Source organism: Lipophrys pholis, assembly GCF_963383615.2.
Source record: "Lipophrys pholis genome assembly, chromosome: 1".
In the NCBI taxonomy this organism is placed as follows: domain Eukaryota; kingdom Metazoa; phylum Chordata; class Actinopteri; order Blenniiformes; family Blenniidae; genus Lipophrys; species Lipophrys pholis.
The window spans coordinates 25,570,283-25,592,206 of record NC_137635.1 but is presented as its reverse complement, the minus strand read 5'-3'; the positions used below and the strand labels follow the sequence as shown (position 1 = coordinate 25,592,206).

At 45.9% G+C, this 21,924-nt stretch overlaps 2 protein-coding genes across 3 annotated transcripts in view; one reads left to right on the top strand and one right to left on the bottom strand.

Annotated features, from left to right (window-relative positions):
- gad3 (glutamate decarboxylase 3) overlaps positions 1 to 9,682 on the bottom strand; it is a 47,019-nt gene extending 37,337 nt beyond the window's left edge. The window contains exons 1-4 of the mRNA XM_080466106.1: positions 9,588 to 9,682; positions 4,222 to 4,329; positions 4,024 to 4,130; positions 498 to 633 (exon numbers count right to left, since the gene is read on the bottom strand). Coding sequence (XP_080322232.1) covers positions 498 to 633; positions 4,024 to 4,130; positions 4,222 to 4,329; positions 9,588 to 9,594 — 358 coding nt within the window. The 5' untranslated portion in view covers positions 9,595 to 9,682. The remainder of the gene's footprint in view (positions 1 to 497; positions 634 to 4,023; positions 4,131 to 4,221; positions 4,330 to 9,587) is intronic.
- Positions 9,683 to 11,212: 1,530 nt separating this feature from the next.
- The window catches only part of exoc3 (exocyst complex component 3), a 35,298-nt gene continuing 24,586 nt past the window's right edge, over positions 11,213 to 21,924 (top strand). Inside the window, exons 1-9 of one of the 2 annotated variants that reach the window (XM_080475324.1) lie at positions 11,417 to 11,601; positions 14,034 to 14,070; positions 14,751 to 14,949; positions 17,568 to 17,787; positions 18,015 to 18,187; positions 19,478 to 19,690; positions 19,913 to 20,091; positions 20,178 to 20,294; positions 20,478 to 20,595. In XM_080475324.1, coding sequence (XP_080331450.1) covers positions 14,042 to 14,070; positions 14,751 to 14,949; positions 17,568 to 17,787; positions 18,015 to 18,187; positions 19,478 to 19,690; positions 19,913 to 20,091; positions 20,178 to 20,294; positions 20,478 to 20,595 — 1,248 coding nt within the window. In that variant the 5' untranslated portion in view covers positions 11,417 to 11,601; positions 14,034 to 14,041. Of the gene's footprint in view, positions 11,602 to 14,033; positions 14,071 to 14,750; positions 14,950 to 17,567; positions 17,788 to 18,014; positions 18,188 to 19,477; positions 19,691 to 19,912; positions 20,092 to 20,177; positions 20,295 to 20,477; positions 20,596 to 21,924 lie in introns of both variants that reach the window. The other variant, XM_080475325.1, reaches the window with a different exon arrangement.

Here is a 21,924-nt window from a genome sequence, read left to right as displayed (position 1 = left end):
GCCGTCTGCTCAGACAGGGGGCGGAGTCACAGACCTTATCTGAGCCGGAGCACGGTGCACCTGTTGAGTTTGGCCCTGTGCAGCCGCCCACTGTGCCCAGAATAAACTCCACCACTGGTTTCCAGGGCTTAGTTTTGGTTTCAGTTTATTTCCTTGTTTGATGCATCTGTCATTATGGGGGTTTAGTAACAATGAAAATGAGTCCTGCTCTTCAGGACTTTCTTTAAGTTACTTCAAGATTGTTCTTAAATGAAAAAACAATAGTCTGATGAGGACATCTTATTTGGGGTTAGTTGTGGATTTGATCACCTATCTTAATTTGATTGATTGTGTATGTTATCTATGTGTTGTTCAATACTGAGGCCTGAACTCAACTAGATACAACCAGATGCCTCCTCATTGGTTAGTTTAAGACCATGTGCACAGTCGCAGGTACCAGGGAGAGAACAGGGAGGAGGCAGGAAATGAAAACACACAGACTCAAAAGAAGTACACACCTGTCCTCACACCATACTTGAGTGTGTCTCTACAGTCCACCAGAATCTGCTCTAGAGTCTCTGGACTGTCCGGCAGGTCCAGATTGAAGCCCTCCAGTCCTTCTTTCAACTGATGAGGGTGGTGGAAGTCCAGGACCTGGAACGATTGAAGCCTTGTTTTCATTAGGGTCTGAGCAGAGCTGAGCCTGAGACTGTATTGGATCATGAGAGATTGTTATTAGGGACCGAGCCCGAACGGCCAGGACCCTTTTGTATTTCATATGTTTCTTATTGTTTTTTCTTCATTTTTTTCACTCCTTTCGCTTTGAGCCCAAATTTAACCCACTAAAAACGGTCAAATGTTGAATCAAATTTGGCACGCTGATCTCGACTGGCAAAAAATTCAAGGAAATGTGAAAATTAACCCCCAGATTGCCAAAATGTGTTCTCTAGCGCCACCTAGAAACACTAAAACGGCAACCATGGCCCGTAGGAATGTCGTAGGGAGATCAAACCAAAACTCAATTGTCTCAACAAGACCTAAAAATCTCCCACTGATGCCCCTGACCTAAATTCAACAAGAAGTCTGCAATTTGCCTTTCAAAGTAAGATTTTCACCAAAAAAAGATCCTCACGCAAACACTATTACCTCTGATGGAGAATAGATTTGACACCCTAAACATGCTCACCAAAAAGTCCCTGGTTTATCTAATGACAATGTAAACCTTCAAATTAGATATCAATTGTTAAGCTAGGTAAGTGGTGAGCTAGCTCTCAAAATAAAAGCCCACAATCTTTTCACAACAAAAGTGCTTGTTTATTAAAAATGACACCACAACCCTAAAGAATGGATATTTCGGGATTAGCTAGATTAGATGTTAGTTTAAGGCTAATGCTTTTAATGCTTTTTAATGCTAATGCTAGGCTACTTAGCTTAGCAGATTAGCATGTGAGATTCCAGGTCAAGGACAACTGGGGAGTAACCTGTGTAATTTTGAGGTAGATAACAGGTACTAGCTTAGCATGCTATTTAGCATGCTAACATTGTTTGTTGGATTGAGCTGATATCTGGGGGGTGAACTAAAGGGGGGATTAGGTGACGAATCACTTTTGACCCCACCCTAGGGTTAGGGTTACAGGACCAACCCCAGCTGAAAGTGGCTTGCTTTGCTTTATCTAAACACCACCCTCACCATCCACACCCACTATAGTATCCTTATCTCTGGAAACCAGAAAAATTAGGGTTTGGTTTAGGGTTAGGTGGTGGCCTATATGCCACGAGCTACATTTGTATTTAGTTGGCCCTCAAATTAAAAGCCCCCCCACATTTTTCAAAATAAAAGTCATTTTTGTGAAAACCTTCAAAATGTATATTTGATCAATATTTAAATGGACCAAAGGCCATGATTGGGCCCACCCTGACGGTCCAGAGGCCAGAGTGCAAGGTCCTGATCAAGGCTGCTTGCAGCATTAATTATTATTATTATTATTATTATTATTATTATTATTATTATTATTGTTGTTGTTGTTGTTGTTGTTGTTGTTGTTGTTGTTGTTGTTGTTGTTGTTGTTAGTAGTAGTAGTAGTATTAGTATTATTGTTGAAAATAATATCATCATTATTATTATTATAACATTTACACACATCAGAAGTGGCAAACTGTTTTATCTTTTATGGTCATTTTGTAAAATGGCTCATTAGCGCCTCATAGATTTTTTTCACAATTGTAAAATCTAAAACAGGCAACACTTTGAACATGTTGAGCCACAAAAGAAGGTAACTGACACTCAGCCTGTAACCCAACAGGAAGTCATGACTCCCAGACTCTAACCCAACAGGAAGTCATGACTCCCAGACTCTAACCCAACAGGAAGTCATGACACCCAGACTCTAACCCAACAGGAAGTCATGACTCCCAGACGCTAACCCAACAGGAAGTCATGACTCCCAGACTCTAACCCAACAGGAAGTCATGACTCCCAGACTCTAACCCAACAGGAAGTCATGACACCCAGACTCTAACCCAACAGGAAGTCATAACACCCAGACTGTAACCCAACAGGAAGTCATGACACCCAGACTGTAACCCAACAGGAAGTCATAACACCCAGACTCTAACCCAACAGGAAGTCATGACACCCAGACTGTAACCCAACAGGAAGTCATAACACCCAGACTCTAACCCAACAGGAAGTCATGACACCCAGACTCTAACCCAAAAGGAAGTCATGACGCCCAGACTCTACCCCAACAGGAAGTCATGACACCCAGACTCTACCCCAACAGGAAGTCATGACGCCCAGACTCTAACCCAACAGGAAGTCACTGACACCCAGACTCTAACCCAACAGGAAGTCATGACGCCCAGACTCTAACCCAACAGGAAGTCACTGACACCCAGACTCTAACCCAACAGGAAGTCATAACACCCAGACTCTAACCCAACAGGAAGTCATAACACCCAGACTCTAACCCAACAGGAAGTCATGACACCCAGACTCTAACCCAACAGGAAGTCACTGACACCCAGACTGTAACCCAACAGGAAGTCATGACGCCCAGACTGTAACCCAACAGGAAGTCATGACACCCAGACTCTAACCCAACAGGAAGTCACTGACACCCAGACTCTACCCCAACAGGAAGTCATGACGCCCAGACTCTAACCCAACAGGAAGTCACTGACACCCAGACTCTAACCCAACAGGAAGTCATAACACCCAGACTCTACCCCAACAGGAAGTCACTGACACCCAGACTCTAACCCAACAGGAAGTCATGACGCCCAGACTCTAACCTAACAGGAAGTCATAACACCCAGACTCTAACCCAACAGGAAGTCATGACACCCAGACTCTAACCCAACAGGAAGTCATAACACCCAGACTCTAACCCAACAGGAAGTCATGACACCCAGACTCTAACCCAACAGGAAGTCACTGACACCTAGACTGTAACCCAACAGGAAGTCATAACACCCAGACTCTAACCCAACAGGAAGTCATGACACCCAGACTCTAACCCAACAGGAAGTCATGACACCCAGACTCTAACCCAACAGGAAGTCATGACACCCAGACTCTAACCCAACAGGAAGTCATGACACCCAGACTCTAACCCAACAGGAAGTCACTGACACCTAGACTGTAACCCAACAGGAAGTCATAACACCCAGACTCTAACCCAACAGGAAGTCATGACACCCAGACTCTAACCCAACAGGAAGTCATGACACCCAGACTGTAACCCAACAGGAAGTCATAACACCCAGACTCTAACCCAACAGGAAGTTATGACACCCAGACTCTAACCCAACAGGAAGTCACTGACACCCAGACTGTAACCCAACAGGAAGTCATAACACCCAGACTCTAACCCAAAAGGAAGTCATGACACCCAGACTGTAACCCAACAGGAAGTCACTGACACCCAGACTGTAACCCAACAGGAAGTCACTGACACCCAGACTCTAACCCAGCAGGAAGTCACTTTCACTGTTCGTGTCCTCTGACTGAAGGACACAATCTTGACTTTAATTGGTCGATACCTTGGAGCTTGTCTCACTCGACTTGCAGATGAAACTAAGCAGAATGTTCAGCAGCTCCTCAAGAAATCTTCTCGTCAGATCTTCACCATCTGGAGCCGGGAGCAGGTCTGCACACAAACACACATGCACACACACACACCGAACTGAGACTCCAGACCTGGTCCACGACTGAGCCTCCAGACCTTGTCCAGGACTCACCTTTGCCATAGACACTGTGGAAGTCGCCAGCCATCAGGTTTCGGTCTCTGACTGCTGCTGCAGAATCCTGATCTTGTTTGTTTCTGGCAGCTGATCGATTGATGATGTCTGAGCGAAGAAATCAAAATGGTTCACTTCAACGGGTGATCAGTAGACTGATTATTGATGGGTTGATTGATTGTTTATATTTGATCAGTGGAAATTACATAATGACAGATTTTTTATTGATTGTTGTATTGTCAAGCAAATGAATTGCTGAGAGCAGTTGAGATCCACACGACGATCCTGACGAGGTCGTCCTTCCTGACAAGGTCGTCCCTCCTGACGAGGTCATCCTTCCTGACAAGGTCGTCCCTCCTGACGAGGTCGTCCCTCCTGACGAGGTCGTCCCTCCTGACGAGGTCATCTCTCCTGATGAGGTCGTCCCTCCTGACGAGGTCGTCCCTCCTGACGAGGTCGTCCTTCCTGACGAGGTCGTCCCTCCTGACGAGATCGTCCCTCCTGACAAGGTCGTCCCTCCTGACGAGGTCGTCCTTCCTGAAGAGGTCATCTCTCCTGACGAGGTCGTCCTTCCTGACGAGGTCGTTCCTCCTGACGAGGTCATCTCTCCTGACAAGGTCGTCCCTCCTGACGAGGTCGTCCTTCCTGAAGAGGTCATCTCTCCTGACGAGGTCATCCTTCCTGACGAGGTCGTCCTTCCTGACAAGGTCATCTCTCCTGACGAGGTCGTCCTTCCTGACGAGGTCATCCTTCCTGACGAGGTCGTTCCTCCTGACGAGGTCATCTCTCCTGACAAGGTCGTTCCTCCTGAGGAGATCGTTCCTCCTGACGAGGTTGTCCCTCCTGACGAGGTCGTTCTTCCTGACAAGGTTGTCCCTCTTGACAAGGTCATCTCTCCTGACAAGGTCGTCACTCCTGACGAGGTCGTCCTTCCTGACGAGGTCGTTCGTCCTGACGAAGGTCGTCCCTCCTGACGAGGTCGTTCTTCCTGACGAGGTCGTCCCTCCTGACGAGGTCGTCTTTCCTGACGAGGTCGTTCGTCCTGACGAGGTCGTCCCTCCTGACGAGGTCGTCCTTCCTGACAAGGTCATCTCCCCTGACAAGGTCGTCACTCCTGACGAGGTCGTCCTTCCTGACGAGGTCGTTCCTCCTGACGAGGTCATCTCTCCTGACAAGGTCGTTCCTCCTGAGGAGATCGTTCCTCCTGACGAGGTTGTCCCTCCTGACGAAGTCATCCTCCTGACGAAGTCGTCCTCCTAACGAGGTCATCCTCCTGACGAGATTGTCCCTCCTGTCGAGGTCATCCCTCCTAGCGAGGTTGTCCACCTGACGATGTCGCCCTTCCTAACAAGGTCGTCCCTCCTGACGAAGTCGTCCTCCTGATGAAGTCGTAACTCCTGATGAAGTTGTCCTTCCTGACGAGGTCATCCTTCCTGACGAGGTCGTTCCTCCTGAGGAGATCGTTCCTCCTGACGAGGTTGTCCCTCCTGACGAAGTCATCCTCCTGACGAAGTCGTCCTCCTAACGAGGTCATCCTCCTGACGAGATTGTCCCTCCTGTCGAGGTCATCCCTCCTAGCGAGGTTGTCCACCTGACGATGTCGCCCTTCCTAACAAGGTCGTCCCTCCTGACGAAGTCGTCCTCCTGATGAAGTCGTAACTCCTGATGAAGTTGTCCTTCCTGACGAGGTCATCCTTCCTGACGAGGTCGTCCCTCCTGACGAGGTCGTCCCTCCTAATGAGGTTGTCCTTTCTGATGAGGTTGTACTTCCTGATGAGATTGTTCTTCCTGACGAGGTCATATTACGATTGCTTACTTTCAGTGACTGCCCAGTATTTCACCCCGTCTGAATCAGTGACCCCTCAATAACTTCTTTTAGCTATAAAAACATGTTATGATGCAGAAATTATTATAAATAGCTGTTGTATCACAGATAGAAACTTGTGTAGCTAGAATAAAAACCTTTGCAGAAGAACAAGACCTGCAGCTCAGCTGCTATTGAGGAACAACCACAGTGACCGCAACGACCGCAATGACTGGTGACTGGAACTGCAATGACCGCAGTGACCGCAATGACCGCAATGACCGCAACGACTGCAACGACAGCAACGATTGCAATGACCACAGATCGCAACAACCGCAGACCGCAACGACCACAACAACAGCTCTGTATCATTAATAATCAATCAGTTCTATCAGCTCTATATCATTGATAATAAATCAGTTCTATCAGCTCTATATCATTGATAATCAATCAGTTCTATCAGCTCTGTATCATTGATAATCAATCAGTTCTATCAGCTCTGTATCATTAATAATCAATCAGTTCTATCAGCTCTATATCATTGATAATCAATCAGTTCTATCAGCTCTATATCATTAATAATCAATCAGTTCTATCAGCTCTATATCATTAATAATCAATCAGTTCTATCAGCTCTGTATCATTGATAATCAATCAGTTCTATCAGCTCTGTATCATTAATAATCAATCAGTTCTATCAGCTCTGTATCATTAATAATCAATCAGTTCTATCAGCTCTGTATCATTGATAATCAATCAGTTCTATCAGCTCTATAGCATTAATAATCAATCAGTTCTATCAGCTCTGTATCATTTGAAGATGAAGGTTTGACATATGAACATAGAGCTGCTGATTCAGCAGTCATGAAAGAAAGTAAAGAAACATCTAGAACTCTGCAGCTCGGCTGTTTATGATCACGTGGATCAATAAGTTTGATATTTGAAGATATTAAATGTTTGAGATGAATGTGGCTTCATTCCTCCACCTCACCATCAGCGCTCCGGAATGTGCTGCTCAGGGGACCAACGTTCTGCTGCAAAGTTTCTTTTTTTAGTTCAAAAGCTTGGGAAGGGGCGTATGCATCTTTCAGGACCTTTAGTGCTTCAGCATCTTTTAGAGATGAGGCCTCTGGTCCATAGTGGTGACGGTCCTGAGGCCTCCGGTCCATAGTGGTGAAGGTCCTGAGGCCTCAGGTCCATAGTGGTGAAGGTCCTGAGGCCTCAGGTCTATAGTGGTGAAGGTCCTGAGGTTCCAGGACCGATCAGCTGTCCTGCAGAGAGACAAGAACCTTAGAGGAGCTAAGATCTACATCAGTGAGGACGACTCGGACGCTTCCGAAGCTGAGAGCTGCACAAGGCAGCGGGACCTTTGTTGTTCTTAGGAGGACAAACAGCAGCAGAGGGACGCTGGACTGTGGACTGAGTATTGATGACTGGACTGTCCAGACAGACACTCACCATTCTGGCGGCTGCAGCAGCCTCCAACACACTGGACTCCATCCTTCCTGACCTCAGGACACTCAACACCGTGGTTTATCTCTTATTGATTTAGTTTTCTACTTTATTTCAAACATACAAATATAGAGAAAAAGAAAGAAAGGAAAAGAGAAACATTTCATTTTAAATTGGTCAAACAAAAAACAGTGAAACAACACATATCACTTGCTCCACCTTTGTTTGAGCAGAAGGTCCATGGTGAGTTGATTTACCCCGTCAGCTGCAGTGAAGATGATGGTGAACGCTGTAAACAAGCGTCTCTACAGGAAACTGCTGCGCTTCACAAGCATCAATCCCTTCGAATTCCTTCAACTGACTTCTATTTGTTATAGTTTTAACGGAAAGCTGAATCTGCTCCACCTCTTTACTCCACATTATTACATTTACCAGATTGATTCTTTCACATTGACCAAAATGAGGATTTTAAGAATCCTTCACGTTGGTTTTCATTATTGATACAAGCTCAAACTTTAAAACTCACTGATCTGCTGCACTTCCAAACCACTCCAGAGAATGACTCACTACCCAGGATGTTTCTGTCAAACACCGAGTGCTTATTGATTTAGAGTCAAGTTCACTTTCAAGATGCATAAAGTGAAAAGTTTCTTTTCTCCGTCTGGGGAGTGAGTTTGTGGATTAAAGTAGGAATGGAGATCAAAGCAATATGAAATATAATAAAGGGAGTGATTCTAGAGGGAGTGATTCTAGAGGGAGTGATTCTAAAGGGAGTGATTTTAGAGGGAGTGATTCCAGATGGAGTGATTCTAGAGGGAGTGATTCCAGATGGAGTGATTCCAGAGGGGGTGATTCTAGAGGGAGTGATTCCAGAGGGAGTGATTCCAGAGGGGGTGATTCTAGAGGGAGTGATTCTAGAGGGAGTGATTCTAGAGGGAGTGATTCTAGAGGTTCAGTGGTTCATGTTTGTGAGGGTTTGCTTGTTAAATGGAGAATCAGTCCAGATGTAGTTTATTGTAAACATCTGAGCAACTGTTGATGTTAAATCACACTGAAAGGCGTTGGCAGGATATGGAGTGTTTGGGGTGGAGGAGTCAAAAGGTCTGGGCGTCTTCCTCCTACTCGATGATGATGAGTCTGTTGTTTCTGTTGTTTTTGTTTGGAATAACGATTGATTCTATATTTTTCAGAGACACGCAGCAGGAGGTGTGTTGCTGCTGGTGCTCTTCCTCAGTCATGATGGCGGGCCGGGATGTTGGCTTCAGGCCATGGAGAGCACCGGAACTGAACTCCACAGTGAGGTCTCCCTCAGCGCAGTGGAACAACGAGCCTGAACATGGAGGGAAACTGAACTCCAGCAGAATCGAGCAGCCACAGCTCTAATCTCAGTTCTACACAGGAGCTGTGGAAGGGAAGCCGGGACGATTTTCACAAAACCAGTTTGAAGAAATAAAAGAGCCAGTGGCAGCAGACATGTTGAGAAAGTGACTGAGCTGAAAAGATCTGCCAGAACCTTGAATTCATCATCCACAGCGACAAGAACAGCGTGAGTCCGGTTCATTCTGACATTTGGTAAATAGAAGGTTGTTCCTGTAGAGAGACGTGTCCTCGTGAGTCCCTGAGCCTTTGCTTAGCCTCGTGTCTGCACAGTCTTCTTTTAAGGACACATGAAGGACATTGGTGGTCAGGACCTTTATCTCTTCAAAGCTTTGCATAATACTCAGATACCGAGAAGTACTGTGTTTTCACGAGTACCTGCCCTGCTCTGCATGTAAAGTCTTCCTCTGGGAAAAGTTCATTCTTCCAAAAGGAAACGGTTGCAGGTTGACTGAGCTCAGTGATGAATTCTTCTTCACTGGTTTCATGTTCAGCAGTGTTTCAGCACTGCAGCGGCAGGTTGCAGGTTCCATTCCCCAGTGTGAATGGGTGGATTAGCAGTGTGAAGCACTCTGTGCTATCAAAGTGAACTCCATTATTTGAGCTCCTCTGATGTGGAGTGTCCTCCCTCCCTCTTCATGGGTTCACCCAGGCTGAGGGGACTGAGTACAGGATCCTCACGGATGTTCAATCAGTCATTATTTAGTAAAGAATACCACCAAAAGATTCTTACCTGGCATCTTCAAGAGGTCCAGGGAAATGGAGCGTTTCAGAAGAAGCTGGTTCACTCAGACTCGGTCTCTGAAGTGCTGAAGGCTGATGAAGGGTTCTGATGAAGGGTTCTGATGGGGTCCACCAGGCAGCGCACATAAAGGGAGGTGTGGTCTGTCTGTGAAAAGTCACCAGCACTCCCTTGTGCTTGCATAAGACTTCCAGGCTTTGAGGCATTCCCACCTGCGATGTGTGTGCTCACCTGCCCCATTGTCCTGTCCTTTCAAAGACAACCTTTGAAGCATTCGCTGTCACGCACTTCCAGTCTCTTTCAGATCAGGCATCATGTGTTCTGGATCCTCATTGTTCCTACTTGGATGTTCTATTGATTTGTTTAAGATTAAAGCATCAGAGGGAGTTTTGACCTGAATCAATACCACAAGCATCTTTGGCTTTGGAACATTTAATGGACCCTTTGATCTTTGAGACTTGCTCTTCTGTTGTTCTTTGCAGCTGAAAAATGTTATTTTCCAGGTTAATCCAGCAGTTTGTTAAGTGAAGCCCACTGCCTCCGCAGTAACAGACACCATGAATGGATCTTTTACTCATAAATTGTCAATATTTAGCTCAAGCTTTTTATTCTCATTGTTAGTTTCTTTACCTCGTAGTTTATTCAGTCTTTGCCACACTTTCTTTCCATTACTCTTTGCATCCTCAATGACAGAGATAAAAAAAAAAAGCACTTTTGCTTTTCTTAAGGTTTGTGTTACTTTATCGTGTTGGTGAGTAAATCTTTGTCTGTGGACAGATGAGTTCTCTAGTAACACTTAAGCTGAGCATCTCTTGATCTTATTAAATGTTTGCATGTTTCATCTAACCATGGAAGGTGTTCGTGTCTTTTTTAGCTCTTTAATTCACTTTTCGACTAAAAGAAGAAATCACGTTTTTTATTTTGTTGTGGAAAGAGTCACGGCAAGCATCTATGGAGCTCAGTGAAGTTATTTCCCCAAAATCAATAAAGGTTACTTCCTCTGAGATTTTGTAATTGGTGCTTTGGTATTACATCTACATGAACGGAGACGTCTTTGTCACGGGTTCTTTCTTCCAACAACAAAAATCCTAAAAGATGGCGCAGTCTTTTTACCATATATTTTCGGCGGCCGCCCAAGTGCAGATATTTACAGTGCAAAGACCAAAAAAACAAAAAAATGGATGCAAACGGGGGAAGATGTCAGAAAAGAGCGAAGAACAACTTGGGTCTCCAGAGTGGCAGTGGAGGAAAAAGAAAAAGGTGCACACGCCACCGCCTGCCTCCCACACCAAGCAGCAGCGTGAGCGTGCACATAACACCGTCCGGGTCCGAAGCTCAGCCACAGAGCTTCAGTGTCCGCTGTGGCTGCAGAGCCGCTCCGTCACCATGAGCTACAAAATCTTCCACTGGTAAGTTTTATAGATAAGAGTATACAACTGTGATCTGGAGCCTCGAGAGGCGCTGAGCTGCAGAAGAAGCTGCAGAGGCCGGGCGACCCTGCAGGGGGCGCCATGGAGCCTCAGGAGGCGCTGAGCTGCAGAAGAAGCTGCAGAGGCCGGGCGACCCTGCAGGGGGCGCCATGGAGCCTCAGGAGGCGCTGAGCTGCAGAAGAAGCTGCAGAGGCCGGGCGACCCTGCAGGGGGCGCCATGGAGCCTCAGGAGGCGCTGAGCTACAGAAGAAGCTGCAGAGGCCGGGTGACCCTGCAGGGGGCGCCATGGAGCCTCAGGAGGCGCTGAACTGCAGAAGAAGCTGCAGAAGAAGCTGCAGAGGACGGGCGACCCTGCAGGGGGCGCCATGGAGCCTCAGGAGGCGCTGAGCTGCAGAAGAAGCTTTGCAGCAGCCGCGGCAGCTGATGCAGGGCGGAAGTCAACCACAACAACATCAACCTGTCTGAAATCCAAACCTCTGTTTAATCTGCAGACGTGTCCGTTATTGTCTCCGTTTAAATGTCTGCAGTGAGGATGTTTACCGGACTCTTCTAGCGACCGTTTCCCCCGCCTTCAGGTACAGTTCGCCTCCTGTCCGTCGTTAGCTTAGCTTTAGCTGTTACCTTCTTCATGCTGAAAGATTCACGTCGATTAAGGAGAGTTGGTTCCTAGTTTATATTCTATATAGAGGAGGTTGGTTCCTAGTTTATGTTCTATATAAAGAAGGATGGTTCCTAGTTTATATTCTATAAAGAAGGATGGTTCCTAGTTTATATTCTATATAAAGAAGGATGGTTCCTAGTTTATGTTCTATATAAAGAAGGATGGTTCCTAGTTTATATTCTATAAAGAAGGATGGTTCCTAGTTTATATTCTATATAAAGAAGGATGGTTCCTAGTTTATATTCTATAAAGAAGGATGGTTCCTAGTTTATATTCTAGAAAGAGAACGCTGGTTCCTAGTTTATATTCTATAAAGAAGGATGGTTCCTAGTTTATATTCTATAAAGAAGGATGGTTCCTAGTTTATATTCTATATAAAGAAGGATGGTTCCTAGTTTATATTCTAGAAAGAGAACGCTGGTTTCTAGTTTATATTCTATAAAGAAGGATGGTTCCTAGTTTATATTCTAGAAAGAGAACGCTGGTTCCTAGTTTATATTCTAGAAAGAAGGATGGTTCCTAGTTTATATTCTATATAGAAGGTTGGTTCCTAGTTTATATTCTATATAGAGAAGGTTGGTTCCAAGTTTATATTCTATATAGAGAAGGTTGGTTCGTAGTTTATATTCTATATAGAGAAGGATGGTTCCTAGTTGATCATGTACAGACACTTTAAAAAAAATTAGAATATCATGGAAAACTTTATTTATTTCCATAATGCCATTGAAAAAGTTAAACTTTCATAGATTACAGATTCAGGTTCCACAATTCAAACAATTTCAAGTATTTATTTGTTTATTTTGACATAATTTGGGCTTCGAACTCATAAAACCCATAAAAACTTAGAACACTGTGAAGAGAACCACCATTTACTTCTCAGTTTTTGATGGAAAAAAAGGAAAGAAATTAGGATCAAATCAATCAAAATATGGTGTGAACCACCGCGTGCCGCCCCGGAGCTCCGGTTCCCCGACGCTCCGGTTCCCCAACGCTGGAACCTGCCGGGACGCCTGAGCTGGTCCGAGCCCCGAGTCCCGGTGTCTGTCCTGGCATCATGTCCACCATCTCTGCCTCCTTGTGGAAGTAGCAGCCGTCACAACCAGCGGAGCGACACCGTCACCGCCCTGCGACGTTGGCTCTGTAGGAACCAACATGGAAGCTCTGTGGCTGCAGCTCTGTGGCTGCAGCTCTGTGGCTGCAGCACATACAAATAAAAGAAGTAAACGATGAGTGCAAAGAGAGGATGTAAAGAACAAGAGAGGATTCATAAGGTCCAGGTCTGTCGCCCGGCTGAGATCACTGTTGGAACCTCACATATCTACAGAGCTCTAAATTATCCAAACTTCTGTTGGGGTCTGCTTTGCTGTACCGCTCTGAACCGCTCTGTTCCTTCCCTGCACTTTCTGTGCGGTGGAAACCTGGCTAATGAGATGCAGTGGCTCAGTGTGTCAGGTCACAACATGAGACCATCTTAAATGATGGTGATTGGTGGGCAGGTTCAGAGCTGAGCTGCAGCAGAGCGGAGATGAAAGTAATGTTTGGTTCTGGACTTGTTCCAGGTCTGTTTATCTCCACGAGGGTTGATCTGGAATAATGAGGTTCATGATCACACCTGACAGAACTGCAGAACCATGAATTTATGGAACCAGAACCACTCGTGTCGTCATGGTGATGAATTAATATTCCAACTCAGGATATGTTGATCAGGTTCCTAGTACAGGCCTCAGGATATGTTGATCAGGTTCCTAGTACAGGCCTCAGGATATGTTGATCAGGTTCCTAGTACAGGCCTCAAGATATGTTGATCAGGTTCCTAGTACAGGCCTCTGGATATGTTGATCAGGTTCCTAGTACAGGCCTCTGGATATGTTGATCAGGTTCCTAGTACAGGCCTCAGGATATGTTGATCAGGTTCCTAGTACAGGCCTCAAGATATGTTGATCAGGTTCCTAGTACAGGACTCTGGATATGTTGATCAGGTTCCTAGTACAGGCCTCAGGATATGTTGATCAGGTTCCTAGTACAGGCCTCAAGATATGTTGATCAGGTTCCTAGTACAGGCATCTGGATATGTTGATCAGGTTCCTAGTACAGGCCTCAGGATATATTGATCAGGTTCCTAGTACAGGCCTCAGGATATGTTGATCAGGTTCCTAGTACAGGACTCAGTTTGAATGTGAAGGTATTTAGAAGTGTTTTTCAGACTTTTCAGAATAGTGTGAAATCACAACTTCAGTTTACGTGATATATTTTATTACATATCAGAGTAACTAAACCCTATTATAACATAATTAACACCTTTAGACCCTTGTCAGCCTGGAAGAAATTACATTTTTTACTTCTTAGTGTTCCTGATGGAGTCGACACAAATCAAGTTCATAAGGTAAACATAAATAATAAATTAAATCATTTCTATTTTCAACCTGTTCTTTCAAATTATAAAATAAACTTTTATTCACAGAAATATATAGCTCTAGATTATATAGTTTGAATTAACAAAAATACTTTTAAAGCCTGTTTGGTCCCAACTCTAAAGAGTCAGTGATATCTACCTTTGGAAGATACTCTTTAAGTTATAATTATTTGAACATTTCAGGTGTGACACCCATGATGAGCACTGCTACTGGAAGCACTGAGAAGAAATGTGAAAATATAAATACAACCAAATGTTTATAATCATGTTTTTTTGGGTGTGTCTATGTGTGTGGGGGCGTGTCCACATTCTGCAAATTCAATGGGGGGCTGCTGTGGCTGGGTCCATTTTCTAGGGGGTCCATATACAATACTACACCGGTACTACACCGGTACTACACCGGCGTTGCGTCCGCTCTCCCGGGACCCATGTAGCAGTTATGGCTGCAGCTCTGCAGCCGCAAAAAAAGATCTCATCCAGGACTTCCACTTTTTTTTTTCTTGACCTTTAGTTACTTTGTGGAAGTGGATCTATTGACTATGGTATTGTTTTAGTTACTGATCTTTCCGAGTATTGACGAGAAGGTTTGGTCACCTTGAATGTTTTGTTGAGGAGAAACAACCAGACTGGACTGTGTTTCTCTCTTCCAGTCCAGAAGAGCTTGCACAAGGCGACAGGACTCGGGAGGTTCTGGTGAGCGGCGCCATGGAGGAGACGAGTCGGGAGGCCGTGGCCACTGCAGTGCAGCGTGTAGCCGGGATGCTGCAGCGCTCGGACCAGCTGGACAAAGTGGAGCAGTACAGGCGAAGAGAGGCTCGCAAGAAGGCCTCGGTGGAGGCCAGGCTCAAGGTAACTGCTAACTGCTAACTGCTAACAAGAAGGCCTCGGTGGAGGCCAGGCTCAAGGTAACTGCTAACTGCTAACTGCTAACTGCTAACAAGAAGGCCTCGGTGGAGGCCAGGCTCAAGGTAACGGTATTTAGAAATTAGGGACGCCCCGATCACACTTTTTGACCCCCGATACCGAACCAATTTTTCAGAATTGAGTATCGGCCGATACCGATACTTTCCCGATCCGATACTTACATTGCTAATGCAAATATTCTCAATAGTGTATTTTTGGAGCAGCTAAGATGTCTGAAGCTAAAAGCACTATTGGTAGAAGCTTTGTTTACCTAGAAATGATTGTAAAACTCACTTATTGAATCAAACTTCTTCTCAGAATGACTTAAACATAAATACTCTCAGGCTCCAATGTAACTTCTTTGTGTATTAAATTCCAGTTTACCTTAAAGCAGTATGAGAGGTTTGACCTGAACTGTCACAAAACATTTACATTTCAATGTGAATTATAAACACTTCATTCCACTTCAAAGTGGTAAAACCTGTTTGACAAAAGTACTCTGAACATAGTACTCTCAAAAACTTATTCAGAATATCTCAGTCTCCCTTCAAACTAGAGGAACCTTCTGGGTTATTGTTTTAACCATATCGCTCCCCTGTTTTTAAAATCCTTTATTTTAAAATCCTTTATTTTAAAGCCGCACCGGGTTTGCTGCTTCGGTGCGGCTTTTTCTTAAGTTGTTGTTGTAAACTGAGGAACATCCACACAACGAAAAAATGATTTTTCTTCTCCCGAAAAACTTCCGTCCACATCTCACTATGAACACGGCTCAACACGAGGCTTCAGGGCATGTAGTACACATGCCAGGCCTTTAGGGGCGCTGTGACTCACCAAACAACAAAAAACGCAGTAGAAGACAGACCACATAGAAATATAGAAGTAGACTTCTGCACATAAACACATAACCCACTATATATAACTCTAGTTTCATAGGTCTATGGCCCCGCTCCGCCTGCTTCTAGCTTCTGCAGCTCCACCCGAGCTTCTAGTCCCTGATTGTTGTGGTTATTAGGTGACGTTGCGGACCGAGTTTTTTTTTGTTCTTTTAGATCGGCGGGGTGATCGGCTGGATTTGCCGATTCCCGATCACTCACAAATCACTAATATCGGCCCCGATCCGATATCTACCGATCGAATCGGGACATCCCTATTAGAAATGAATCTGCTATAAACTTCTCCACAGTTTCCTGTCTGACCTCCGACCTGTCTGCTGAGTTCCTGTCTGACCTGTTCTTTTAAACTGAGTTCCACTTCACGTTGTGTTGGTCTGTCATATAAAACCAATACTATACGTTTGTGGTTGTAATGTAATCCCACACAATGTGGAGAAGTGTAAAAGGATCAATGCTTTTGAAACCAACCAAATCTTTTCCAAACCACGAGGGTTTATCGGACCGTCTCTGGTTTCAGTAGTGCCCAGCGGGTACGAGTTTATCCCCCCCCCCCCCCCCCCACCCCCCACCCCCCACAGAAGGTGAGAGTTTAGACCCCCCCCCCAGCGGGTGAGAGTTTAGACCCCCCATGGAGGACACACTGGTCCATCGCATATGCTGGTACTTGTTTATACAGCTGAGTCGACGAGAGCAAAGTTGGGCAAAGTGCCTTGCTCATGGACACTACACAGTGGAAAATACTTTTGAAAGCCAACATAATATTCAGCACAAAGTAGAAGTACTGTAATTGTTTAGTACCTGTTACGTCCTTTAAACTTTACAGTTTCAACTGAGGCGTGAGTGAAACTGTGTGGAGTACTGTTGTTTGTGTAGCGATCAGTATCTTATATCTCACCATATTATAATTCATACTGTGCAGAAATGTGTATGTGCATATTGAAATGTGTGCACTCACAATACAATATGTGTGCAGCTAATTGTAAGTGCGCACCAATGTTTTGTCTTCTGCTCCACCACCAGCAGGTGTCTGTCTCCTCAGGCTTTACAAGGGGAACTTTTCTTTGTCCTTGGTTCAGACTTGCAGGCTCACGTTTGTCAGGCCGGTTAATCTTTGGATCCTGTCATGATGTTTGAAGTCACTCATTGTAAAAGCTGTATCGTTACAGAGGCCTTCAGCCAGAACCTGCCTGTCTGCACTGAAGCCAAAGGAAACCCAGAGCCACAGAATCACAGATATTTAGCCGTTGGATTGTGTAACTTTTGTTGTTTCATTAGCATCTTGTCAACACTGTCGGTGTCGGTTCGGTTAAGGTCCTGCAATGTTCTGTTGTTCCTGCGGTGGTTTATGTGAGCTCATATCTCCCATGTCTTGTACCTGTCCTCTTCTTTATTGGTCTTTATTGATCCCATCCTGTTCAGACTGGACACTAGCTACACAGACCAGGGCCTGGCTCAAGCTGTAATCTCCAGTTTAACCTGGAACCTGCCGGCCACTACCGCCTCTGACATAACATCTTCTAATTCATTGGTTTCTGTGATGTTCATGTCTCCCTCCCTGACTGATGGAACTCTGAATGCAAGTCTACAGTTGTCGGGGAAACCCCGGCTGCATTTTGCACATGCAGCACTTGGTGAGAATCGGGTCAATGTCATGTGTTTCCTGTCCTGCAGGCAGCCATCCAGTCCCAGCTGGACGGGGTTCGCACCGGGCTCACCCAGCTCCACAGCGCCCTGCTGGATGTGAAAGACATCCAGAGCTCGCTGGCTGACGTGAGTAAGGACTGGAGGCAGAGCATCAACACCATAGAGAACCTAAAGGACGTCAAAGACGCTGTGGTCCAACACAGTCAGCTGGCCTCTGCTGTGGAAAACCTCAAAAACATTTTTTCTGGTAGGTTGATTGATCTTATGTGTTGATCATTATTTAGGCCTGCTGCTGTCAGACTTGTTTTTCTTTTTTTGTTTTCTCGTCATGTCATTTAGATTAAGTAAAAAAATGTCACTTAATGAAACAAATATTTGTTTAAAAAAACAGTTTTTTCCTTCTATAATGGGATTTGTTTCTGCCAAGAAGTAAGAAAATGAGTTATGCAGAGAAGTTGGTTTCCCTTTGCTCAGTCCCAGAGATTGTGGCAGACACCCAGCAGCTGATCGAGCAGGCAGAGCTGCTGCAGGCCCACAGGAAGCTGATGGAGCTGGAGTGTTCCCGGGACGACCTCATGTACGAGCAGTACCGCATGGACAGCAGGAACGCCAGCGACATGAACCTCATCTCCATCTACTTCCAGGACGTGAGTGCTTCAAACCAGCTCCCACCGTGTGGGGCTGTGGTGCCGATTCTGACGGGTCACACTACAGCATCATCCCGGGTTTACAGATTACTGAAGGATCAGAATTCCAACACATCCAGCAGCTCAAAGCAACACTGCTGCTGCAGCCAAAGCCAGAACCTTCCTGACTTGTTAATGCTGACTTGGTGAGATTAGAGCAGATTAATTCATGGGACAATAGAAACGGAGTCACTTTCACTATATCCAGCAGAAAGGTTCCAGGCAGAGCTTCCTCACTGCTCTTCTTTTACTTTACATTTTACATCCACTTGTTCTGAGGCGGAGGTTCCTCTGTGTGAGTGTGTTTCCTGTTGGAATATTAATTCATCACCATGACGACAGGAGAAGTTCTGCTTCCATTAATTCATGGTTCTGGAGTTCTGTCAGCGTGAGCATTATTATTAAGCTCATTATTCCAGATCAATCCTCGAGAAGCCAAACAGACTTGGAACAAGTCAAGAACAAGAACAAGAACCTCCTTCAAAGCTCAGAGACCAGGATTTATTGGGTTCTGTCTAAAAGATTGTTCTAGATACTTTCTCCTCTCCGCTCCGCTGCAGCTCAGAGCTAAACCTGCCCACCAATCACCATCATTTAAGAATGGGTGGGGCATTTCCCAAGAGATCTGATTGGTCAGGAGGCGGAGCTTTACACTCACTGTGATCTTATCCAGAACATATCCTGCTCCGGAGCAGGTTAGACATTCAGAGTCAGTTACCATGGTGATTTAACCTGGGAAGAACTGAACCAGAGTCTTAGTACGGAAGACCTGAGTTAATCCTGAAGTTACCTGGATAAGAGAAAACCTGAGTTAATCCTGAAGTTACCTGGATAAGAGAAAACCTGAGTTAATTCTGAAGTTACCAAGATAAGAGAGAACCTGAGTTAATCCTGAAGTTACCTAGATAAGAGAAAACCTGAGTTAATCCTGAAGTTACCAAGTTAAGAGAAAACCTGAGTTAATCCTGAAGTTACTAGATAAGAGAAAACCTGAGTTAATCCTGAAGTTACCAAGATAAGAGAGAACCTCAGCTCATTCCATCACTTGATCTCAGTTCGGCCTGTGGAGCCTGAATTGCAGGTAAACTATGGACAGTATCATGATTTCACTGCACCAATAAAAACACGAGGTTCAGCCAATTACTGCTCTTGTTTCTGTTGTGGATGTGCTCGTCCTGAAGATTTCTCCATGGCTTTGGTTTTCCTGTTCATCCTGTGGTGGTTGCTGTCACAGAGCGGTCTTTCCTCCAGGTTCAGGGGCTGTCAGACGAGCTGGCCAAACAACTGTGGATGGTACTGCAGAGGGCCATGGTGACTGTACGACGGGATCCCACCATGCTGGTGTCAGTGGTCCGGATCATTGAGCGGGAGGAGAAGATTGATCGGCGTATGGTGGACCGAAAGAAGCAAAGTGGGTTCATCCCTCCAGGCAGACCCAAACAGTGGAAGGACAAAATGTTCAAGGTGGGTAACGTTCTTCTGATTTGAAAGTCTGAGGGTCACAGGAACCAAAGTCAGAACAAGCTTTGGACACTGGTGTAATCATGAGATCACGTTCGGTACAGACAGCTGGCTTTCATCTGAGCAACTGGTGTGTTTGTGAATTATGGATTGACCAACATGTCACCTATGTGAGGACGTTCATCCAGGCCCGGTTGTGAAATCCTGGATGTGTTTGTGGAGCAGGTTCTAGAGGGCACGGTCAGCACCCGCATCGAGGGTACCCAGGCTGTGACCAAAGAGGCTGACAAAATGTGGCTGGTTCGCCTCCTGGAAATAACCCGGAAATACGTTCTGGATGATCTGATTGTTGTCAAGAATCTGATGGTGCAGTGTTTCCCACCACACTACGACACATTCAACAGGTAATGATACAGAGGCTCAGATCAGATTGTAAACAAACCATCAGACTGTCCTTCAGTGTGTGTAAACCCTGCATTATGTGTTGCAGGTTTTTCAGTCTCTACCACGATGCTGTGTCCACTCGTGTCACAGAACTGGCCTCTGAAGACCTGGAGGCCAACGAGATCGTGTCCCTGCTCACCTGGGTCCTCAACACCTATAAGAGGTAGACGGAGGAAAAAGTTTATCATGGAGATATTTCAGGTTACTGGTATTAAAGGTACAAGCAGCTCTGTGGATGAAAGTGGCTCGAATTTATTCAGACTGAAGAAAACATGATTTAGTTTGAGGGAAGAAGTGATGTGGACACCTGCAGGAGGAGCATTAACCGACTGTTGTGATTTTACAGTGAGGAGATGATGGGCCATCCAGAGCTCTGTTCAGAGTGTGACATCCATCAGCTGGAGCCTTTGCTGCCTCAGGAAGTGGTCGACGACCTGCTCAGCAAATACGTGCAAACCTTCACAGTAAGCACAATTTGTTTCTCCTTGAATTCTTTTCAGCTGAGGGATCAGAGTGTCCTTGTGGCAGACGTGCTGGCCACCCTCGGTCCACACAGAGGCACGGAAACAGACGGCCAGGTCACCATACTTTATTGCTCCACCTCTCTGCCACATAGTATATATGAGGCAGCACACCTGACTGGCATCAGGTGCCAAAGACCTCTCTGCCCATAAAGGAGCAGCAGGCCGGACACAGGGGTGACATGAGGAAGACAGTTCAGCAGAGTGTGGTGATTTGAGTACGGACAATAAAGTATGGTGAACCGGCAGTCTGCCTCTGTGCCTCTGTGTGGCACAGTCCTGTTTCCCTGAACGCTGTGAGGACTCGTATGCTCCAAGAATAATATCCAGCACAGCAAGTGGGTCAGTCCCACAATAAATCGTTTGCAACTGACGTCAGATTTCCCATGATCCTCTCCAATTCGCTTGGGTCCGCCATCTTTTATGTATACAGCTGCATAAGAACATATCTTCGTATCGGATTCATGTGATTTTTCCCAAATTGATCAAGGATTGAACATTCCAGATAAGGCTAGGTAGCATGGTAAGATAGAGGAGTGCTGTGGGGTTGACCCCTACAGAAATTTGTTAAAATTTGAGGATGGTGTAGGCACGATGGAGGCAACATCATTTGAGTACCCGAATGATTCTAGGAGCTACAGGGTCAGGGGGCTTCATGCCCCCCAGTAGGGTCTCCCAAAGCAAACTGGTCCTAGGTGACAAGTCAAACTAAAAGCAGTTCAACAAGCCCCCATGGAAACATCAAAGAGAAGCGTCACGTCGCCCGGTAATGCGCAGCCGGGGCCCCACCCTGGAGCCAGGCCCGGGGTTGGGGCTTGTATGCGAACGCCTGGTGGTCAGGCCTTCTGCCTGCGGGGCCTGGCCGAGCCCAGCCCGAAGGGACGGCGCGGGTCCCTCTTCCTCTTCCTCCTGTGAGCCCAACACCCACAGAGGCTACCGTAGGGATCGGGTGCAATGTGGATTGGGTGGCAGTCGACGGCAGGGGCCTCAACGACCTGATCCCCGGACACAGAATCTGGCTTTTGGGACATGGAATGTGACCTTGCTGGGGGGGAAGGAGCCTGAGATTGTGCGGGAGGTTGAGAGATACCGTCTAGATATAGTCGGGCTCACCTCCACCCACAGCTTGGACTCTGGAACTCAGCTCCTCCACAGGGGCTGGACACTCCACTTTTCTGGAGTTGCCCGTGGTGAGAGGCGGCGGGCTGGCGTAGGCTTGCTTATTGCCCCACAGCTCACCCGCCATGTGTTGGATTTCACCCCAGTGAACGA